The 24,106-nt window shown below is 37.0% G+C and overlaps 2 protein-coding genes across 2 annotated transcripts in view; one reads left to right on the top strand and one right to left on the bottom strand.

Annotated features, from left to right (window-relative positions):
* LOC108667473 (phosphatidylinositol 4-kinase beta) overlaps nt 1-2,623 on the bottom strand; it is a 63,654-nt gene extending 61,031 nt beyond the window's left edge. The window contains exon 1 of the mRNA XM_018154498.2: nt 2,287-2,623. The gene's annotated coding sequence lies outside the window, so the exon portion shown is untranslated. The remainder of the gene's footprint in view (nt 1-2,286) is intronic.
* Nucleotides 2,624-3,086: 463 nt separating this feature from the next.
* LOC108667469 (plexin domain-containing protein 2) lies at nt 3,087-23,391 on the top strand. The gene is made up of 12 exons (XM_018154492.2): nt 3,087-3,189; nt 10,017-10,150; nt 11,049-11,339; nt 12,428-12,543; nt 12,794-12,914; nt 13,559-13,751; nt 14,116-14,189; nt 14,364-14,499; nt 14,790-14,944; nt 15,622-15,805; nt 21,132-21,200; nt 23,237-23,391. The coding sequence occupies exons 1-12, from the start codon at nt 3,108-3,110 to the stop codon at nt 23,389-23,391; spliced, it is 1,710 nt and encodes a 569-aa protein (XP_018009981.1). The 5' UTR covers nt 3,087-3,107.
* Nucleotides 23,392-24,106: the final 715 nt, after the last annotated feature.

The raw sequence follows: 24,106 nt of genomic DNA, 5'->3' as shown, positions 1-24,106 counted from the left end.
ATTTGGATTAGCCAATGCAATCAGAAGGTACAGCCCTTAACTTGCCATCTGTAGGTCATCATTTAAAAGAAAATAATACTGGTTAGAAATAGGATTTGTAGGGTTTGAATTCCACATAATAATTACATTGCTTTAATAAAGCAAGAATATTGTAGTTTGAGTTTTTGTTCAAGAAATTGAAGGTGTGTACTTACTGTACTACCGTATGTAGTATTGCAAGATTCAATTTTTCCTACTTATTAAAGAAATCTTTTGGCCTCAAAATAACTATTTTTCAATACATTTGTAATTTTGAGGCCCAATCATGCACTTATGATAACAATTAGATAGTAGCAGCCCTAACAGAAAATTGGGCATAAGATACCCATTACCCACAAATTATAAAAAAAGACACAAATCTGGCCAATTTTACCCAGTTTTTCCAAAGTTTTTCTGTGAAAAATACAAATAATAGCCTATTTTAACCACAAATTCTAAAAATCACCAATGAAATCATTACTACCAGCTATTCTAGAAAACTTTTGTCCACTATTCCAGAGTGGGTGGGTAGTAGGTAATTCATACAGCAGGAATCGGGCTGCACATAAAATGGCAGGAAAGCTTTGGTTGTGACTGGTGAGTGACAGCATGACAGTCAGTGACATACCATTATTATACAGGACTGGAATTTGTCTACTTGTTTCTGGAATCTTGCGGCTAAAACATTACAAATTTTTAATACAAATGGAATCTCGCAGCCCAATTGTGCACTTTTGTTAACAATTATGTAGGAGGTAATTCATCTGACAGAAATCTTGTGGTTCAGGAAATGGTGGGAAAGTTCTAGTTGCAGCCCTAAAGGTAGCTAGATGTTTTCCAAGGATCCAAGCTTGTTACCATATAACCATTACATAGGCTATGAGCCAGAACTATGAATGGAGATATATTCCATGCAGGCCTGTAGTATTGAAAGCCAGTGACTGAGTGACATAGGTATAGTAGACTAGTGGCAATTTGAGTGGCATTAGACAATTAGTGTTATATTTAGTTAAATAATTTAGCCTAGCCTAGTTATAGTTATACATATGCTGCATAAATTACAAGTTTAAGGGGAGCATCTGCCCCAAAAAAGATCTGGGATATCAACAGACGGATCGATTCAAAATTTGGTCCACGTATGTAACACGGAATTCTGTTTTTTTTCTTTTGCTCCTGTGAATTTCTCAAAAAAATGAAAGAAAACATGAAATTCCTAGAAAATGGCCAAAAAGAGGGTACTGTAGAAATCTATCTCCTCCTAGGATTTTCAAGCTACAACATTGAGACACAGATCATTTGATGGCGAATCAATGAGTAAAGATCATATCTACAACTGGAGGAAAGGGTTTTTTGAATTTCTCATTTTTGTGAATGTGGGGGTATTATTTCCAAAATGCTTCGAAATTTTCCAATTCCACCCCCGCCCGCCCCCCTTTTTGCAAAATAAAATCTGAACTATAACAAAATTGGAAAAAAGCCTCCCTCCAGTTGTAGATATTTCATTTGCAAATCGAACGGTATATATCTTATTGATATAGCTTTAAAACTCTAGGAGGAGATAGGTTTGCAGTGACAATAAGTTAACTTTTCAGTAGGGCCCGACAAAGTCGCACGTGCCTCGAAAAAGACATTCAAGGGTGAAGCATAGTGACAAACCAGAGATTTTTTAGAATCAGTTCATTTTTAATTTCCTCATTTACCCAAGATTTAAACCAATTTCTTATGTATGATGAAGCTGGTATCCAGGATACTTTACTGGTTTACTTATAGGACTCAAAAATGAACTTGAGGGAGTGTCTAAAAAACTCCCTGCTTTGCCACTATGGGGTGAAGGGTGCAAGGTTACAAGACTAGACAATATTTGAGCTCAATTTCTGTCAAGGATGGTGTGAACAACGGCATGAGAACCATCCCATATGACTGCAGACAGATAACTTGAGCACAGCGTGTTCAGACTAGCTATTTAAGTGTGCTACCGGTACCGGTAATTTTGGCCTATATTCAATGTTGAAGAACTCCACCTGTCCACCACCCCTAACCCTTTTGCGCGCTGTCGTAAACGCATAAATCAATGTACAGAGATGGTTTTGGTACCGACCGTACCGTTAGATGCATCAGAATATACCTAAGCTTTAAGATGACTAGATGAGTACCTATAAAAACTGAAAAAGTCAAAATTTTCGATTTTGGGGCAGACGCTCCCCTTAAAGTTAAAGGCTCAAACTATATAATGTACCTCATTTTAATAATAAAGTTCAATCCACATACCTGTGATAAGTTTGATTAGTAGTTTGAAGAGAACATGAAAAACACAAGAGTTGAGTTTTATGTACAGTTAAGTTAGACGAAGTGCTTTCACACTAATAAGTTCAAAATCAGAGAAGTGGGAACGATGCAACAAATTTTCCACGTCAATAAATGTGGTTTAACCCATATTATTCCCCCAAATCTTAGCTTGATAGAAGCGACTTATTTTGTGTTGAATTTCTCCCGTTTTACAACTCTAGCAGCTTTCAATCGTCTGTCTGATTCATGTTTACACTTATTCAGCGCACTGACTTTCTAAGATTGGACTCGTTTCGGGTCCAGCTGTTGGCAGCACATTCAGGAACAACACCAATGCCCAATTTTTGGTAGACTTTAACAGATTGCGTATTGCATGAAGAAAGACTGCGCCATCTGTTATTCAAAATTTGAAGTATTTTGAATCACATTTTCATAAACCTGTATTCGCAAACAACCAAAATTTGTAACCACATCAAAATCATATCATAATTGTTTTTGTTTTTTCAAACAGAAATTTGATGTATTATTTCGCTTTGTATACACTTCATGGAGATTTAGAAGCAGAGTTCCGATCCACTTTACTATATCATTCGAAAAATAATTATTTGTTTGCATCAAGCATCGTTCATTTTCTCGTTTTATAACTTTTATAAGTGAAATTATCCAATACTTTCTAGATGAGATTTATACAATAATAATTTACACCACCAGAGTCTGGCACTGAAGCTATTTAAATACTCTCGCACAGAGTAGTCAAGAACTTCATGGTAACGAGATATGACGTCATTTCTGTTGGTGTCAACATGGCGAAGCTAACCGTATTCTGTTTATTCGCTTTTATCTTATGTGTAGACTTCGTATTTTCTTCTAATAATGAGTCTCCAGGTAAGTAAAAATACTTTTTATTAGGTACTCATTCGTTTTTTATTAGAATTTATTGTAATTGATATCTGACGTGAAAAACCGATTTGCCTATCTCAATTCATTGCAGAGTGACCCAGCCAGAGTCATGAATTCTTGTCTGATGTTAGCTTGATAACTTTTTGCGGGATGAGATTAGTTTCGTTGTTAAACTTTTAGCCTGGAGGAAGGGGGCGGTAAAGGACATATCATTGCTATTCAGTTATGTTATCGTTTTTTGAGCAGTATAACTGAGTATATCTATATAAATAATATAATCATTCATGATTCATGGATTACAGAGGATTCATGTTAATTTGGCAGAAAATGGTTGTGGTTCTAAAGGTTCTTACCATAGAAATATCAGACAAACTATATTAGGCCTATCATCAGACTATAGCAGTATTGCTTTGTGAAAAATATATATATCTTAATATCTATAATTGATTTGTATATGCAAGGTTTATATTATTATATAAGAATTAAAGTTCCAAATTTGAAATATTTAAGGTTGATCATTGTAGGATTTTTACTCATGAGTCATGACTCCTCAAAAGTTTTAATTTGAGTTAGAAAGATCCTGAATTTAAGGCAGGGAAAATAGGAAATGAAACAGCAAATTTTCAAACTACTATTTTTAAGAAATAAATATGATGGTAGGCCCTAATTCATTTTAATATGAACAAAATTTGATCATTTTCTTTTCTTTGTTGGAATTACCATCAATAGGGTAAACGCACCATATTCCGACACATTAAGGACGTACCAAGAAATGAATGGCTATAAAATGATAACCATATGCGCAACTTGAGTTCCGATTGCTTTACGTCATTCTCAAAACACCACACTATGCGCCAGCAACAATGAAATGTCACAAACTGTTGCCATATTTATTTAATAGCCTTTAGAATTCAAATCTACAAAATCCCTGAATTCTGACAGTGTGTGTGACTAAATTTGGCATATTGTTAGAGGTAGACTAATTCTGACAGCGCTTAAAACTCTTACTAATTCATAATTCCGATGCCCTGTGTTGGAATTTCGACGCCCTGTGTGAGCTGTATCGGAATACGACACAGTTTGAAATGAGCTTAATTAAAAATTTTTTAATTTTTTCTCATCTCTGCAGGTGGCAAGAGCCCTATCCATGTCTTCCTGCCTCCATAATCTTGACTTTGCTCATTTGCAAAATAATTATATTAAGATACATACTTGAACAAATGCATATATTGTAATTACATAACACATAATATATAGTAATATCATACAAAATAGGTTTTATCTTTTTGAGTAATATAATCATTAGTATTATTATCATAAATACTCTAGTATTATTTATTTTTTGAGTATTTTCTATCATTAAGTATTATTATAAGAGATTTAACTGGGTAGTTTGCCTCTTTAAGCTTATTTAGTAGAAAGACAACTAGGGTCTTGTCTATTCAAAATGCATGCAGAGCAGCTGCCTTATGCTTGAATTTCTGTTTATGCAACTCTAATCATTGCAGGAGCATCATGCTCAACATTTGAAGTCATTTTACAAGGTTTAAAAGTCTAATTGCTAATTATCTGAGAGTGAATATGGGTGGTGAAGGCTTCTTACATCATTTAAGACCTAACTTAGACACAATTATGAATTATTGATTGTAGGTATTAAAAAGGAGTAAATATTTATCTTTAAATCCTGCCTCTTAAAGCAAATATCCAATACAAACTTTGCCATTTCTCCCAAAATTATTAACACATAAGTCACCAGGTATGTTTATAATAGAGTATAAAATAAATTTCTGTATCAGTAAAATCAGGAGTACAAGCAAAATGATCTTCATTTTACTGCATTTCACTTAGGTATGACCCAAGGTTCAAAGGAAAACATTTTCCTAGCAATAGAGTGTTGCCCAAATGCAGTTCATACAGCTGAAGGAAAAATTTGGTTTTGCTTAATAAATTTTCGTCATGTTGATTTGGACTCTCAAAACTTTTTACAAATTGTCAGAAATGCATTATATATACTTTCTTTTAGAAATAATGAATGTTCTAGTATTTTCCTAAAACGAAATGTTCATACTGGGTGCCTTTTAAGAAATATTTCTTTTTCCCTGTAGCATGGCGACTTTAGTGAGGTGGTGTCTTTATTGGCATTGACTGTAGACAAGGCTTGTTAATAAAATTTTGTTACAGGTCTGAATTACAATTTGTAGGGTTTGGTTACCACATAAATAAAGAGCTTATCTCATTGTGCTAGAAATTTTTGGCTTAGTTTTGCTAACAAACTGATAGTTTAATATGAAGGCCAACAATGTAAGTGTCATGACATGGTGGATATCATTAAAGATGTTAATGATGTAAGTTGATATCATTGATAATGTAATGGATATAATTCATCTAGTTAGAAAATATTGGCTCTAACATGGCAAGAGAGCTAAAGTGAAGGCTCTAAAAGTAGAAATATTCCATACCAGGTTATGGCAGCATTGGAATTTTCCTGCTTATGAATGAAATCTTGCAGCTCCAAAGCTATGATTTTTAGCGCATTTTCTCATTTATGGAAAAAATGCACTATTGTGCTTGCCATGTCCGTCTGTCCATCCATCTGTGACCTCAAGTTTTTGGCAATGAGAAATTGTGCTCTCTGTCACTCACTGCAGTGAGTACTGAGTAATATTTTTTGTACATTTTGAATCTTGCTGCCCAACTGTGCACTACGTTAGCAATTAGATAGGAGGTAATTTATCTAGCAGCAATCTTGTGGCTCCAAAAATGGTGGAAAGCTCTAGTTGCGTCTCATAAGTCAGATGTATCCCTTGCCAGGTTATGGGCATGTGCCATCCCTAGATCATGACCAACTTGGGTTTTTCTAATATTCTAAAACACCAAGTTCTTTTATTTTTACCTCAAAATGTCACCATGAATTTTCTATTGCTTAGGAATAATTAAATGACAGCAGCCACCATTAATGCCACTTTTTGAATATGAGACTAATTTAATAAATGATAATGTTGTTGGGAGACCCATTTTTATTACCTCTAAGTGAACGGGAGTTACCGTAAAATGGGGTAACTTTGACCACTTTTTTTTTTTAAATGATGCCATTTTTTACTAGATAAGTTAAACTTAAATTGAAACCTGCAAAATACAGGTCTATACTCTAGCTTCACTCGCCATAAATTGCTGGCTCCTGCCTCTCATAGTTTTGATGTAATTTAAAAAAAAGGGATGGTCTTTGTTACCCCAGCTCTTGGGGTTTCTTTGACCGGGTGGTAAAATCAATTTTATTTTTTGGTAAAATAACTCCAAATAACTCCAGGTTGTGGTGCATTGTAGTAGAACTCTTCTAGTTACATATGCAAAAGACAAATTTTAGGAAAGTGTCATAGTTTGCAAATGGGGGGCGCTGCCACCCAATGGGCGAAATGTGACCACCTAAAGGCAGCCGTGATGGGGTAACATTGACCGGTTTGGAAATTAAGTTTAAATGACCATATATAAGACACTGTAGAGTCTGAAACATAAAGAAAAAAACATTAATGGGTGTATCAAACATAAAATAGGTTATATAGGTACCTATGGTAATTTTAACTCAATTTCCAAGCCGGTCAATGTTACCCCATCACGGCTGCCATTAGGTGGTCAAAGTTCCCCCATGTGCAAACTATGACACTTTCCTAAAATTTGTCATTTGCATATGTAATTAGAAGAGTTCTACTACAATGCATCAAAACCTGGAGTTATTTTACCAAAAACTAAAAAAATTGGAGGGGGTACTCCGACAGGCTTTGAATAATAGCTCTTTTTTGTGGGTCACATTATTAATTTTTTAACCTATTAGATATGCAAACTTTTTGAATCTTTCTATTGTGTTATGTAGCCTCAGTATTAGGCCTTTGATGGCCATTGACAAAATTTTTCTATGTCAAATCGTTTGTGAGTTTTGGGGGTTTTTGTTGAAAAAACGAAAAGTGGTCAAAGTTACCCCGCCAGTCAAAGTAACCCCATTTTATGGTACCTTCTAAGGGATACTTACAAACCCTCCCAATTCCTGAAGTGCAATTTGATTGAGTAGACCTGTACTATTTTACTCGATATCTAGTGACTATTGCTGATTAATCTATTTTAAGTGTAGCAAGATATATATACCACCACTTTAGTTATTCATTTGTTTATTTTGCACGTTTTAAATATTTTCAGCAGCAAGGAAACAATTAAAATTTACTAAAGTAGGTAAGGCAACAGCAGACTTGTGTGGAAAACGCGTACCTACAGCTGCAACTAGAATTTTCCCACTATTTTTGGAACCAAGAGATTTCTTTTAGACAAGATACCTTCTATATAATTCTTTACACAAGTTTTTGGACAAATCATGGGATTCCAAATGTATTGAAAATTAGTCACTTTGGAGCTGCAAGATTTCAGTATCCAATCCTGACAGCAGATACAAATAATAAGCAAAACTTAGGTATGGTGTTGGGGGTCAGCCCCTCTGAAGGTCAACGGTTTGGCCGGTATAGTACCATACCAGCACGTGAAGGCAAAGCCAAGCAAAACGAACTCAGGGAAACAAACGGAGGAAGAACCATCAAACACGTATTAAATAAACTCAATGGTACATGTAGGTGAAAGGTGGAAAATTAGTTGGTTAGTAATGAGACAGACCAGGGCTATGAGTGATGAGGTGAACTTTGCATGAGAACATAAATAGCCAGCAGCCCAAACTGGTTTGAGCAGCAAAGAATAAATAATGATACATGGTAAATAAACTAAACTGGGCCTGAATAATGATCAGTAGCATAAATCAAGTCAAGAATAATGAAACCAAGGAATAAAGAGCTCAAAACGGGCTCTGGGGCAGGCCTGGTCCATCAAGTGGCGTCTGTGCCAAAGAAACAAGACGGCGGTGGTCTTACTTGTGAGTAGCAGTGGGGTAGACACAACTGGCACGTTTGGGCAGCTCTGACATGAGTTGCTGGACAGTACTTAAAGGGGCATCCATGCTGGCCTCTGGTGTCAGCTCGAGTAGCTCAAGAGCAGCCCAAGACTAATCAGCAATGTGTCTCAGTCAGCCCAAAGCTTGCCTGTCACTTGTCCAGAACTTGCTCCAAATTGGGCCAAGTCCAACACTCGTCTCAAACTGGTCCCAGACTTGCCCGGAAGCCAGAATGCGCCCCAAATTGGCCCAGAATATGCTCCACATTGGCTGCTCTGCAAAAGTGCAGGAACAAGAACACATAAAACCTATCCAACAAAACACTTGAAACATATACATACACTTGAAACGCATAAATACACATTGAACTACCTACTACTAAACTCTAGAACAATTTAAAGGGAAGATTGACAATATAAACAAATATTTACTTATAACATTCAATAATTTAAATTTAGGACTGAGATGCATGGCAAGAGTGTTGCCTTGATTTACCTATTTAAATGTTCACAAGATAGCTAATTAGGCTTTGTGTCATATCATCAGATTTAGGATAAGTTTTTGAATCTACGCTCTCCTAAGCCCTTGTGAATTAAGAACCAAGAATAGCATTAACAGCAGTTCAGCAACAGGTCAGTCTTGATAGCCTCATAACCAGAAAGCAGGTTCATTTGGTGCAGTAGGTTAGTCAGAAAAAGGCACTAGGTCAGAAGAGCAAATCTGCCTCAGTCAATAACAACCCGCGAAGAAGGTGACTTGGCAAAACACTAATGCTGAACTAGTCGATTTTTAACTGGTTTTATTATTCCTTTATTATTCCACTGATCTGAATCAATCTAACATTCAAACACTGGGGACAAAAAAGAGAGAATTAAATGAAAACACTTAATAAAATCATTCATTTGCCTAAATGCAGACCCTAACAATGGGAGTTGACTATGCATTTCTGTTGCTTGTTCATTCATTAATTTACCTGCTTTCTCTGTCTGGAAAAGTCATTCATCAATTAGAAATGTAATAAGCCTTAGGGTGCACTTCATAAATATTGAAGTAATCTTGCTGCACTAAAATAAGATTAGTCAGCTAAAGTCATTATATATCAAGTCCAGGGGTTCATATATACTCAATCAAATTGTACTGCAGGACATGGGAGGGAGTTTGTAAAGACCCCTTAGCAGGAAACTCCTGCTTCCTTGCTGAGTAATGAATATGGGTCTTCCTACAACTACATTCAATCTCAAACATGCATTGAAACATATTTAGTGTGTTTTTTTTTATTGGTAAGTTCAGTAGACAACAATGGAATGCAGATCACAATAGAACATCAAAATAACCGACTTGTCCATTGCATCTTGGATACAAGTGTGGAATATATCTACTGTCTGGGCCTCAGCTGATCCTACCCTCTTCTTTTTAGCTGCAAGTTTCATGCTAGGAAAGTAATTTATTCCCTATCTAATTGTCACAAAGAGCTTAAAATAAAGTTTTGAGATTTCAAATTCATTTAAAATATATCACTTTGGAGCCAAAAGATTTTAGTGATATTAATTTAGGTGGATGACCATCGACAACCCACAACTAAATTAAATTTCCAGTGTAGATAAATATACACAAATATAATATACACAAATATACTATCTGGTACTCTAGTAGTCATGTATATATACACTTTGAGACACAATGTATATCCAAGCTTCCCATGAAAAGCATGTCATAACAAGAAAAAGTTGCCTACAAACTTGAAGTAATGCCATCAATATTACGGTATGTATTATTTTTATGTGTAATTTATTCCATTTAGGTACACTTTCTTTTGTTCTCAATACAAGAAATATAATTATTTGCTACAATGAACCACTATGGGTGTTGATATTTTCTTGAATTACAGATTACTTCAAGTATTCATTTCCTGGAGCATCCTTATTATCTTCCCAAGTATCCCTGAACATCCGTAAACAGCGTGATGTTGCCTCCAGCAACAATGCAGCTGCTGATTCAAGCACAGATCCAACTTTGGATAAGGTAGGTATTGAAATTTTTATTAATATTGTAGAAAGTTTTATATTTTTATGCCTGATATTTCTTTTGATCATTTAAAAATACCTTCGATCTTTTACATCAAGTTTTTCTGATTACATCCCAAGACTATTGTACATCCTAAGACAATGACAAACTAGATTCAATCTTTAAAAAACAGAAATGTTCATAGATCATTAACTTTTTTGTTTTAAGCACTTATGCAATCTTTACATAACCATTTTTTACATTGATCCAATAATGGGCTATGCTGTACTTTGAACAATTTTATTTTCATTTTAAGATCCTACTACGAAATTGCTATTAAATCTTAGTTTCGGTCATGGCTTTTGAAAATGAAGATTATTTCATTTAATGCCATGTATTCATGTTAAATATTATGAGGTATGGTATTAAACTTTTCTCAAGGCATCTGCTCAATTAGCGTGGTTATCTTATATGTTTTACTGGGGCTTGGTAGGAGTGATTATATAAACATATATTTATATATAATGCTTCATTCTGTGTTGATGGGCATTTGTTCTGCTGCCTTAAAATTTTTATTATTTCCTCTGCCCTTGGTGTCTGAGATTAAAAATTAAAATGATGTTACATTTGATGTTGTTTTTGTGATGTCAGGCTTTGTGTTTGTGCTTTGCATATTTACTGCTATTATGACTACAATGATTTAGAAACATACATGATGGTCTTAAATGAAATTAATTGGCAACATTCTTATTGTTCAAATGGGCCTCTGGTGATCCTGTAAATTGCTACCGGTAAGTAAATTGTTGTACTTGTTTATACAGTTGCCTTGTAGCTCCTGTCACATCTGGACACTGCTGGATCTCCTGATTTTAAATATCAAGTTAGTTTTCCTAAATTTCTACTGACTTCTTTGCAGGAGACAACTATTTTTCCTAAAAAGGAAGTTGTAGATAAGTTTCCTGATACCAAGCTGCCATATTCTGAAGTCACCAAGCCATCCAAGTATGACAAATATGGGAAGGGTGAGAAGAAACCTCTTGGTAAACCTGGTGAAAAACCTCCCATCAAACCTGATGATGACCAGTCAGCTAACTTGACTGCAGATGCTTCAGTTGTTCCTAGTCCAACTGTTGGATCAGTGACATCTGCTGTGGCCAGCACTCCTGTTTCTGCTCAAACGTCTGCAGCTGCCGCTGTTGTCAGTGGGGTGCGTGCCTGGGGATTTCTCAAGAAACTAGTGTTGCACATCTTACCTTGGCTACTACTTCATCATTTTAATTTATTGCAGTAACGAGGAATTTATATTGTGTACTACTCATGATATGAAGATATCTTAATTGATTTATTTAGTCAATTATTTTGTTTGAATTTAGATGATTGTGCTTACATTTTAGTTATGTTGCATGCTTTTGAATCTACGTATCACTGCTGGAGATTGAATTCATGAGAATTTTATTTTTGAGGCTCATCTCCTCACTATGAGTTAGTTCATCTGTGGCTGCCTATCATGATATAGTAATTGTTGAACTCAGATCTTGCCCTATGATTATTGTTCAGAAATTTTAATTCTCAAGTTTTGTCTGTTTTGATGTATGCAATTTCTGCTTATGCTTTACCTTTTTATTCCTGTGAATTTACCTATTTGTGATTCAAAACAATTGAGTTATGTACTTGGCTGCTTTCAAGTTAATGGATCTAGGTATGTAATTGCTTGCTTTAAGTGTTTTGCTGCTAAATATTTCTTATACTTTTTTTTAATTTGTTAATTTCTTTAGTTGATAGCATGCTGTAAAATTTTCATTTTGCCGCTTCTTCTATATTGCCTTCTCTATTTTGTGGCATCATTTATTTTCTGTGCCTTAAACTGTTTATGTCAAAGCAATATTACATGTTTTTATCAATGGTCTCTGGAGTAATTAAGTATAAAAAATTTCTTTGGCTTTGTGAAGCAATGAAAAAAATTTAGGTCCCACTTACTTGGGTTAGAGAGGTAAATAACTACAGCCACAGCCACTAACGCCAAATTAGGTTGAAATTTCCACCAAAAAGCAATGGATAACAACTGAGTCGTAAATTATATTCAGGTGATCAGTAATTTATATGTTAATTTAGTATAAAAGAGGCATCTCAAAACTTTATTACTTGCATTCAAAATTAAAAAAGTGCACTCTAAGTTTAAAATGAACTAATCCATGGATCAGTTGCTTCTGCTTGTGAAGGTTCCAGGGTTGAAATCTAATGGAAATTTTAATCATTGATGATAGTTGTATAATGCATACTGTAATGTTGATTCAGGCCTCCTCAAGTGCCCCGGCGCTGAATCTCACCGATGATTTGGCTAAAGATGATGACACTCCGTTACTCATGGACGGCTATGTCACCAACAACACTGCAGCCCCTGACCATCACAGGCAAGGATTGGAAGTTCATAACATGGGCCTCTTAGAATCTTCACTTGAATTTCAGTTTCAACCGTCGTTTGGAAATGCTAACTGTTATGCTTGTAAACGAACAAATTCTCGGGTTGAATTTAAATTGAATAACCCTTATTCACCAAAAGTCTTATCTCACAGCCTTAGAATGCTTGGTAATTAGTATGACATGAATGGTTTGAATGGAGGTTTGTGAATTACTCTTATACTGATTGTCTTGTTCTTGCAGATACTACAACTCATTCGCCTTCTCTGGCCAGGAAGTGAAGGATCACCTCTGGGTCAACTTGGAGAAACTGGAGAATGCGTCTGAGAGCGACCTGCTCTCCAGTGCTCATCGACAAGCCTTTGTACGTGTGTATTCTCACTAATACTTCTGTTTTATTCTACTAAACCAAGCATTAAAATTGGTTCTTTCATTTAATGAACCAAGCATTAAAAATGTTTTGTTCATTTCATTGCTCATAATTCTATACAACTTCGCTCTGTACTTTTTAAGAAAATCGTAATTTGCCCACATCAGGTTATATCAGGTTATATCTCGGTATCTTTGAAAAGAGTTTTATGAATAGGTAGCTGAAATTTAATAAAGTAATTAGTGTAAAGTGCGAGTATGTTTTAGAAATATTTCATATGCATGAATCTTATTCAATTTCAAATGAGCCAGAAATGAACCGTAGTGAGGGAACCACGCAGCTGAACGAGCAACTAAAATATTTACTTTATTCCATATTATTCATTAACTGGAGTACGCTTATTGTTCACATTTAACTCGGTTTTGTGTAAGGAATAATTTTGAATTTATTCCTTATTAGCTCGTAGATTATTTGGAGACATTACTTGTCCAGCAGCAAACAGCCTAACTCAAACTCGGCACTCAGCTGAATCTATTGAACTTTCCTTGCCTTGTGTGGATACCGAGTTGCCATTTCCTATCGCTTAGCAAATAATAACGTAGTAACTAATTCTCCGTTTCTTGCACGTGCTTTTACAGACATTGATGCTGCCGTTCTCATTCCCCTTCTACGGCCACGTTCTGAACAACATCACAATAGCGACGGGAGGATTCTTGTACACGGGGGACTTGGTGCATACGTGGCTCGCCGCCACGCAGTACATCGCTCCCCTCATGGCTAACTTTGATACCTCCGCGTCTGATGACAGCAAAGTCAAATACGTTAAGAACGGTAATGAACACAAACCTACGTGTTAATTTACTACTAAGTGTAACCTAGTTGTGTAACCTAGGTTTACTATGTGTAAACCTAGTGCGCATCGTTCACTGATATGTAATGCATGAAGATAAACATCTTTGTTGTGATGCACCTAGTCAGGCACGTTATGAATGGTAATAAACATACATTTGTGTTGGTAGTAAGATGGCACCTGTCTACCTTGTGCCCGAAGTCCTGTAAAATGATATATCTTGCTCAACGAAAACAATTATTAGCACAGTCATTGCTGTGATGGCTCTGAAGTCGAGGTAATTTCAGTGCTCAGTGCTTTTACTTTTAGTTCTTTTTACTTAACTTCACATGAATGTCGTGACAGAGACGGCGCTGACGGTGCAGTGGGAGAACGTGAAGCTCAAAGAGAGACTGGATGGAGGTTCCTTCACTTTCCAGGTAAGCAAGTTGTTTTTTTCCATTAAAATTTTCATCAGGTTCACCAAAATTACCTCGGTGATTTTATTCAGTGTACAGATAACATGAATTGCGCTGTATCTTCACTAAGATTCCGGCTAACCTACCATCACTTTTTTTTAGTTTCACCACTAACGGTAATCACTTGGGTTGCAGGTTACAATCCATGCAAGCGGCGACATTGTTTTTTCGTACAAGGACGTTCCGATTCCTGTGGACCAAATTGCCGACGACCAACATCCCGTCAAAGTCGGCCTCTCGGACGCATACATCGTGCACAAGACCATCTTCTGTACGTGTCGTTGCAGCGCCAAGTTGGCTTTTTTTGACAGAAAATTGCCTGTGCAACAAGTCCAATGACAAATCCAATGCTACTTTAGAATATCGTATCCTAATCAATAAGAAGATATATTAATGATAATGTGATCCCTTTCTAGGTGATAGGTTTCCAAATCATACTGTGAAAGCTCTTTCTTGAATTCTTTTGTAGGTGATCTCTTGGGTTTTCTTAGCATCTTCAAAGTATCATCAAAGCTTATATTTTCATTTATTTACAAATCTTATATATTTATTTATTTACAGATGTGCGCCGCAAAACTATCTACGAGTACCACAAAATAGACATGAAGAAGCCTGAAAAAATTTCAAACTGGACTGCAATTGTGTTCAAGGCTTTGCCAACCTGTGTCTCCTTCCACGATTGCTACTCCTGCGTAACTCAAAACTCAACATTTCAGGTTAAATATCCATGAACATTGTAAAGCATTCTCTAGTCTTGTGTTTACTGCAATAATAACCTATATGCAGGAGCTATTACCTGTGACTCGATGTGCAGTTAAGGTTTCTGGTGCCCAGGTTCTTGTCACCGCAGCAAGATCGTGATGAATGAATGCTCCCGTACACTTGAGCTTCTGACCAGATTTATATTGTGCCAGGGAACTGCCTGAGTCTGTTGTGTGTTGACACTGTTCACTGCTGTGCGTTGGCACTGTATTAACTTGTGTGTTGACACTGTATTAACTGTTGTGTGTTAACACTGCTAACTGCTGTGTGTTGGCTCTGTATTAACTGTTGTGTGTTAACACTGCTAACTGCTGNACTGCTGTGTGTTGGCACTGTATTAACTGCTGTGTGTTGGCACTGTATTAACTGCTGTGTGTTGGCACTGTATTAACTGCTGTGTGTTGGCACTGTATTAACTGCTGTGTGTTGGCACTGTATTAACTGCTGTGTGTTGGCACTGTATTAACTGCTGTGTGTTGGCACTGTATTAACTGTTGTATGTTGGTACTGTATTAACTGTTGTGTGTTGACACTATTAACTGTTGTGTGTTGACACTGTATTAACTGTTGTATGTTGACACTGTATTAACTGTTGTGTGTTGACACTGTATTAACTGTCGACTGTTGACAGTGCCGGTGGTGCGAGAAGGTGGGCCGTTGCAGCGACGGCATGGACAGGCACCGGCAAGACTGGCTGCTCAGCCGCTGCGATTTCTTCAACTCAGAGCACCCCGAGCTGTGCTCCCCTCAGCGCGCTGTGGTCAGCCCATCTGAGGTGCAAGCTGCCCCTCCCAGCACACAAGCAATCACCACAAGTGAGGCTCGCACCTTGTGACATTGTAAACAGTGATACTCTTCTACTATTGATAGCCATAACCACAACTTAGATAAGCTAATTATCACCGGTTGAAAACGTTACTACCATTCTATCGTGACGGGCAGCTAAGGTACAGGTACGAGCTGCACCACGATGCTGACAACTAATGCAATGATCAGGGGTACAAGCCCCTAATACACCGCTGAGAGACACAAAAACGAGATGGCAGTTACGCCCCAAAGGCACGACTGTCGAGGGGTATGAGCCCCCAATAAGCCGCTGACAATTTACTCGATCGCAGAGGTTATAAGCCTCTACGACATAAGGGTGCGAATGATACGATTATTAACCGCCCGAAACGCAGCCAACAGCTAGGACTTGCCAAGAACTCCACCTATGCCGTAATTAGTTCGCTAGTGGATCTCTACGATATATGTCCAGAACTTCGGTAGAGTCTTCGAAGCAAAGATCTGGCTATCTGAATTTGATTCGAAATGTTTGGACCCCCACCCAGTCATACTGAGAACACAAGGTTCATTCGCGAGAAATAACTCGAGTAAGATGAGCTTACTTCAACACCCCGTTTACAATGTACAAGAAATGGGCTAACCAGAAGTACCTAAGACCCCCATTTATTAACATCAATACCAATAATATAATCCTATCATTTTACATCTCACGATGCAACAGCGTCTATAAAAAAGATGGGACTTTGCGTCAGGGACCCAACGTAAAACTGCGTGTAAGAGGGTCAGATTTTCATTATAAAAACAACCTGGAGTCGACTTAACCTAGCCTTAGTTCCCCTCAGATAGTTTGTCGAGGTTGACACAATTATGTCCAAGAGCACGTTCATCCTTAAAAGGAAAACGCCTGCAGTCCTTAACCCAATCTCAGGTTCTATTACCATATGGCCCTTCTTTAAAAAATAATACGTAACTTGGCACTCCTCACCTAACCCAAGATTCCATTAGCTATGTCTGGGCTGCAGCAGAAGTCCTCAGTCATTAAATTCATTAAAATAATCTGACGTCCTAAATCTAAGCCGTCGTTAACCTGGCAAGTCTCATTCGACAGCGGTAGTGACCCGAAAGGGACCCGGAAGGGTCCCACCGCGTCCGCGGACGAACCCGCGGCATCCGCGGGAGAGGCGGCTCAGTCATTCGTGCTTGGGCACGAAAGACTGAGCCGCAGCGGGTTGTGGATGAAGCTTCATCAGATTCAATGAAGCACCTAGATTACAGAGTCCGAAGATGATTAAAAATTGAACGCAACACCGTATACCCGGAAAAAGTTAGAAAATTGGGCAAAAAAACGAGCTACATGAAACAATTCATTCTAAATATTGACGTCATCGGAGTCACAATGGAGTGAGATACACCTGAATTGACATCATCGAACACAACACCAGGTAACCCCGAAAAAATATGAAATAGGGCAAAAAAACAAGTTACGGGAGACATTTATTGAAAGATATTGACGTAATCGGAGTCACAATGAAGTAAGATATACCGTAATGTAAGGTGAGCGTCAACCCTAAAATTCATCTCGGCTATTTACTGACGGATCACTCTGAAACTTGGTACACTCATGTAAAATAGAAAAGCTCTTTGTTCATGTTAATTTTTCGAAATAAATGAAAGAAAATGTGAAATTATTAGAAAACGGCCAAAAAATGGATACCGTAGAAATCTGTCTCCTCCTAGGATTTTCAAGCTACGTCATCGAGACGCATATCATTCGATGCGTAGTGACCATAGCTACAAAACTCTAGGCGTTTTTTTGAAATTCTAATTTTTGTGGGTGGGGGCCATTTTTCGGAAATTTTTCGATTTTTTTCCCACTTTTTACTTAATGAAATCCAAACTATAACGAAATTAGAAAAACGCCTACACAACTCTGTAGATTTTTTATTTGCGAATCGATGATATATGTCTCATTGTTGTAGCTTCAAAACTCTAGGAGGAGATAGGTTTGCAGTAACAATAAGTTAACTTTTCAGTAGAGCCCGACAAAGTCGCACGTACGCGCCTCGAAATAGACATTCAAAGAGTGCAAGGTTACAAGACTAGACTATACTGGAGCTCTATTTCTGTCCAGGATGGTGCGAACGACAGCACGAGAACTATCCCGTACGACTGCATGCGGATAACTGAAGCACAGCGTATTCAGACTAGCTATTTAAGTGGACTGCCGGTAATTTCGGCCTATCTTAAATTTTTAAAGAACTCCTCCACCCCTAACCCTTTCGCGATATGTCGTGAACGCATAAATTAACGTACAGAGATGGTTTTGGTACTGTTAGATGTCAGAATGTCAGCTTTAAGATTAGACTAAAAACCGGAAAAGCCAAAAATCCAAAATTTTAGGGTAGACGCTCCTCTTAAGCAACAAGATTACCCATACTAGGACCATTTCTGATCAAAAATTCGATCCTAGTACAGAAAATCTCAATCACTTTTGCTTAAACCGTTCTATCTCAGAGTAAAATGGGAGCTGAGAATAGATTAACACTCCAAAGGATGCATCAGAAGTCTACGCTAATTACCATGTATACAGGAATAATACGATGAACGATTTTCGGAACCGTATAGCGATAGATCTCGCGGAACGCGGAAACTCACAGCATGTCATTCTCATCGACAAATTGCAGCCGCTTTAGGAGGAGCTGTAACGTGTACTACCCATGGTCGCGTAGCTTTTAATGTGGTAAAGCGTTAGCAAAAACTCGAATCAGATACGATGCCTCATTCAGAAGTTATGTCGAAATTAGGAATTTGAAGAAACTTAAAAAACGCAACGTTGACAATTATTTTTTCTGAAAATATCAATATCCCAAAAACAAAACCCACATCAGTATAAAGATATCACTTGTGAGTAAACGTATGTTAAGTTTGAACATGATCGTGAAACATATAAGCTGAGATATAGATTAAAACTGTTGTTTTCGATGACATTTCATCAATTTCGAAAACGAAAATTTCATGCCGTAGAAATTAGAATTTTTTGTAAATCATACATCAAAATGTTCGTCATGAATCAGACCATAGGTGTACAAAGTTTAATCAAAAACGTACTCGCCAGAAAAAAGATATGGCTCGAGACTGCGATTTTTGAAAAAAAAAAATCCACTAAATTTTTAGTTTACACATCATTTTTTAAATGAAAAATTTTGTTCTGCTCGAAACCTACTTAAAAGGTTGGACCAAATATGTGAAAAGGCAGTGGAAAAAGTTTGAACAAAATTGGAGCAGGTGTTGCCGAAATATGAGCGAAAAACTGAAATCGCACATCCCATTGCAGCGATTCCTAATATACGAGTCTTAGTTGGCATGATACCAATATAAATTCGCGAAAAAAGTGGGGTAAAACCCGGGGTGCCCCCCGATTTTTACTGTCCAACAGCAATAAAATCGTTTATATGCAGAAAATAGGTAATATAGTATATTACAATAAAATAGAATTATAATATAATCCTTTGGTCACATAATGATGACTGAAAGTTGATATATGATAGAATAACTCTCGAAGATAACTAACTCGCGAGTGCACGAGTCGAGCAATTCTCCTAGAAAACTGAACATTAAGTAAAAGCGTTATCAAATGCAATGAGAAGTACTATCACATGATACAATCGCAGTAATAAAGAGTTTGCCCTTTTGACTACATGACTACAAGTTATAATCAATCGACTTCTTACAGAACATCTACCACTAGTCCAGCCTGCTCATGCAAGATGGCGACGTAGCCGTCTTTACTTTATAACGATGGTATCGTAGATTGACAGCATTTATTTACATACAAACTGTGAATCATAACGATCATCACAATAGAAACAAAGTCGTTTGACAAAATAATCGCACATTAAAGCGAATAAATCCTAGGTCAAGTAATAATTAACATATCAAAGTAATAAGTTTAAAAGTGGTGAGGCTAGCAGACGACGCGTGGTGCCTATAGCAGACGATTGCAACGCAACGCTACCGATAGATACTATGACAGCAAAGGAGATTCCTTGCTACAATCACGAAATAGAAATATGCCTACGCATTTCTTAGGTATACAGAAATTATATCCTAGAGCTAACAAAATATCACACTCAAATGAAATTCCATATTTCAGTCATAAAATAAATGTTGCCAACCATCAACTATAGTCACTAATCTAAACAGAAACAAAAAAAATCACGAAATTTGTATCCCGTCGGGCCGTCATACTATATTTATTAGTCTTGTCCACAAGTGAGAGTCAATACCGTACTATAGAAAGTCAATTCAATACCATTACATTGGTGTAATGGTCAATAAAACAGAAGGATTTACCGTAGACTGCCGAAAATGACACGAGGCAGCAATTCATTTAATGAATCCGTTTCTCTGCTATATTTGCTTTGTCTCAGTTAAAATTTTGTGCCGCAGGTACGATTTTCAATAGGATTTTAGGCTCAGTACAGAAAAAAGGGAAAATGTAATTGACGTTTTTAACGGCGAAGAAACCGTAGGTTTTTAGTTTGTTTTCTATCTCTTTGTTTGACTTTTTGTATTGTTGTTGAATATCACTATAAATTTGTGAATGAGTTTTAATTGGAGCAATCTAATATAACAATCTTATTATCATCTGAATATGTTACTGTCACAGAAATATATTCAAAATTGTCTCTGTATACTCTTTCCATTTATGTTCTTTCGTGTTAAAATCTTAGCTGATGCAAGATATCAGCGGGACGTAAAAGATTCGACTTACTAGGCCACCTAAAGTCCTTCTGTATCTTTATTGTGTACTGAAGTATCTTCAGGATATGGTCCTAAGTGAATTAATTTTTTCATTGAAATCTGCTTCATCACAGTTCTATGACTCGGACTTCCCATTAAACTTGTCTTTCCGTGGCTAGAGCTGCTTTCAGTGTGATGACTTCAAAGAGGTTTCTTACATATTTACGGTCATCTGTTCAGGTTTAGTCTATGTTAACGCTCCAAAATTTGATAAAACTTGCATAAATGGCATAGTATAATGTGGACACTCGCCTTTTTATTCAGTGCAATGTAGGAAATTTTAGAAAAGTTTCAAGTTTGTTAGCGATTTGGAGTCCTCAACCGCTTGCAATCAGATCAAATTTGGGCAGATGTGAAAGTGATTTTGTAGGCTTCCTTGTTATAAATAGTTATTGCATGAATCCGTCGCTCTCTTAGTCGTTGATGGCAATTAAAGCCTTATTTGAACTTTTCAATAACATTATTTATTTTGTAATGGAATTATTTGGGACGATTACATCAATGACACGTAATAATCGCGTTGCATTTGTGTCATGCGTGACGACTTAACAGCTCCCGATGAAGACGTGAAAGCGACGGCCGCGTCTACAGCAGACAAGCTCGAGGCCAAGATGGTGACAGGTATTACCGTGTGGTTGCCTTATGTTCTCGCCTCTATACCTCACCTAGCATCTGACTGTATAATGTTGATTGGACGCAATATAAACAAAATAAACTCGTCTCTTACCGTGTGGTTGCCTTATGTGCATGTCTTTCTACCTCACCAGGCATCTCGTGTTGAAATAACGCTGATTATACGCTGTTTTATCAAATTAAACTCGTAATCGACGTTATTTTAACGTCATTTGCCTGGCGAGTACTGCTTCTCCGAGTGAGCTAAATTGACAACACGCCAGTAGAGCCTTGTGAAGTAGTTTATAATGTAGTGTTAGTGTGTTACCGAGCACTGCTATTTATTTGTCCTTTAGACATAATTTTCTCCCCAGTTTGTAATTCTTACATTCTTATCTCTAAACGAGTCGTGCTATGACGCTATAAATGTAGACGTTTCAGTGACCTTACCTTGGGCACTTTACTGTGCGTTATTTGATCATTTGTTGAACCACTTCTCACTTCAGAGCAAATGCTCGCACCACTCCTCACTTCAGAGCAAATGCTCGCACCACTCCTCACTTCAGAGCAAATAATCACACCACTCCTCACTTCAGAGCAAATGCTCTGGCGTTTGGATGCATCCTTTTTGTATTCCATTTTATTTGTTATAAACTTTATTATTTATTCCCTATTTAAAACAGTTATGACTATTTTCTTCACAAATTACAAAGGCCCTTAGAATGAGCAACAATATTGCCTAATTACAATAATCATACCCGTAAGTTTTTTATTGTTTCATTTGTTTGAATGCATCAAGTGTCCTGATTTTTGGAGAAATTGCTGAGTTTTTTTACCTTCTTTTAATGTTAATGTTTTGTATTCGTGCTATTTTTTATATGATTTTTATTGTTATGTATTCTTATTTGAGCAGTTGTCGTTTTGAATAATCAGATTGATAAGGCCGATCTTTTTAATTTCTTGAATATGTCATTTATGCTTTTTTGTGCCTCATCTTGGATCCTAAATTCTGCAAACGGCGTTAGGACGACAGTAGAACAAATCATTTTACAAACTTGTTGATTTTTTCTCTTTGGAAGAAGTTCGAAATATTTTGTGCATCCATTGAAGAGTCTCCATGTTTGATTGACATGGCACAGAAACAATTCATGTGCGGGGAGCATGTATTTAAAACTTTCCATGGGTTGCTATTAACATGATTATTATTAGCGATCCATGTGTTGTGATTAACATTTCCTAGAAATTACTTATGTGAGGTGATTAATTTGTGTGGTGATTAGCGTGTCCTAAATAGCATTAATGTGTGCTTCAGAATTACTCTATAAAGTCTTCATCTGTTTAGCTAACATGCTTTTTAAAGTATCGCTGTGGGGTTTTTCGTACAGTAAATGGCTGTGAATATCATATATTGTAGAGTACCTACACATGTGTGTTTAGCATGTTTTATAAAGTAAACATGTTAGTGTATCTCGTAAAATACAAATGTATGTATTGTATGTATTGCTCGTGTGTGTGTGTGTGTGGGTGTCGCAGTCATACAGAAAGAGAAGGTCGTTGCTTCTCTTTCTGTATGAATGTATAAGTCGTTGCTTACGGGATACATTTCTAATCATGTGATCCATGTCAATTGACATGAATAAAAATATTTATCTGCTTTGTCGCAATGCTCTTTGAAATTTCATTTATCGGATGTTAAATTGAAACATTAATTTTTAAATAATCGGAAGTATTCTTCTCCTATTATATCCAAGTAAATATGAGTTCTTCTAAACTAGGTATTTATCCTGTAAAGATTCTGGAATTTCAGATGTAAAATTAGTATAGAAAGTTAACGTTGTAAATTGAGTGTCGATCCGAAGAGCACAAATTTTACCCTATAGTATTTTATCGGGGTAATATTGAACTTATTTTGAATGCAGCTCCAAAAAAGTGGTTAATCGTGTTAATTAAGTGAGGGTGAATAAAGTGTTTAAATTGAGTGGTTAAGGGTAAATAATGTGTTTAATTGCCCTCGGAATATGACTACAATTTTTGTTTGTTATAAGATGGAGGTGAAGAAGAGCAGCCCGGCAGCGGGGTGGGCACAGGCGTGACGGTGGCCATCCTGGTGTGCCTGCTAGTGTGCATCGTGGGCTGGCTAGTGTACGCCTACTTCTACCCGCACACTGCGTCTGGACAGCTGCTAATTAAGGTGAACTAATCAGCTGCTAATTAAGGTGAACTAATCAGCTGCTAATTAAGGTGAACTAATCAGCTGCTAATTAAGGTGAACTAATCAGCTGCTAATTAAGGCGAACTAATCTGCTGCTAATTAAGGTGAACTAATCAGCTGCTAATTAAGGTGAACTAGTCAGCTGCTAATTAAGGCGATCCTCACAGCGCCTCACCTGTCCTCACAGCGCCTCCCTTCACACGCACCCCTCTCCTAATGCCTCACATGGGCCTGCCACGTTGGGCCCATGGCGCCCCTAAGTATCATGTGTCGCGGAACAAAGCAACTTTGTTGTCGGCCGCGAAGGATTGTTTTATCGTATCGCAATGATAGTTTTTAGTGTGGAAAGAAAGTCATGTTCGATTTATCTATGCCAATCGCTCGTTGCTGTCGACCTGCTGCCAAGAGCTCGGCTGTAGTCCGTGTGCCTTTGAAATAGTGATTATTTTGAAATAGTAACGCGAAATAAATAGTGATGCGATGATGAAATAGTGATGCGAAATCTAATTTTAGGGACAATAAGGAGGAGTAAAAGCTGGCGTAGGCACAAGTTAATTTCACCGTGTGCGTGCATTTCTGCTCTCAGGCGTGGATGTAGAACTTTACATACTACGGTGCGCACTCTTTGGTAGAGTAACTGATTTATAATTAATTCCATGACCATCGCTGTACCAAATTGATTATAATAATTTTTGCATAAAAT

This window comes from Hyalella azteca, unplaced genomic scaffold (genome assembly GCF_000764305.2).
Source record: "Hyalella azteca isolate HAZT.00-mixed unplaced genomic scaffold, Hazt_2.0.2 contig2766, whole genome shotgun sequence".
Classification (NCBI taxonomy): domain Eukaryota; kingdom Metazoa; phylum Arthropoda; class Malacostraca; order Amphipoda; family Hyalellidae; genus Hyalella; species Hyalella azteca.
This window is presented reverse-complemented; position numbering and strand designations above follow the sequence as displayed.

Excerpts from the sequence above, each read along its gene's own strand:
- LOC108667469 (XM_018154492.2), top strand. The coding sequence starts at position 3,108 with ATGGCGAAGCTAACCGTATTCTGTTTATTCGCTTTTATCTTATGTGTA. Across the intron at positions 3,190-10,016 it reads TTCTAATAATGAGTCTCCAG|ATTACTTCAAGTATTCATTT; the intron begins GTAAGTAAAAAT and ends CTTGAATTACAG. Across the intron at positions 12,915-13,558 it reads GTGCTCATCGACAAGCCTTT|ACATTGATGCTGCCGTTCTC; the intron begins GTACGTGTGTAT and ends GTGCTTTTACAG.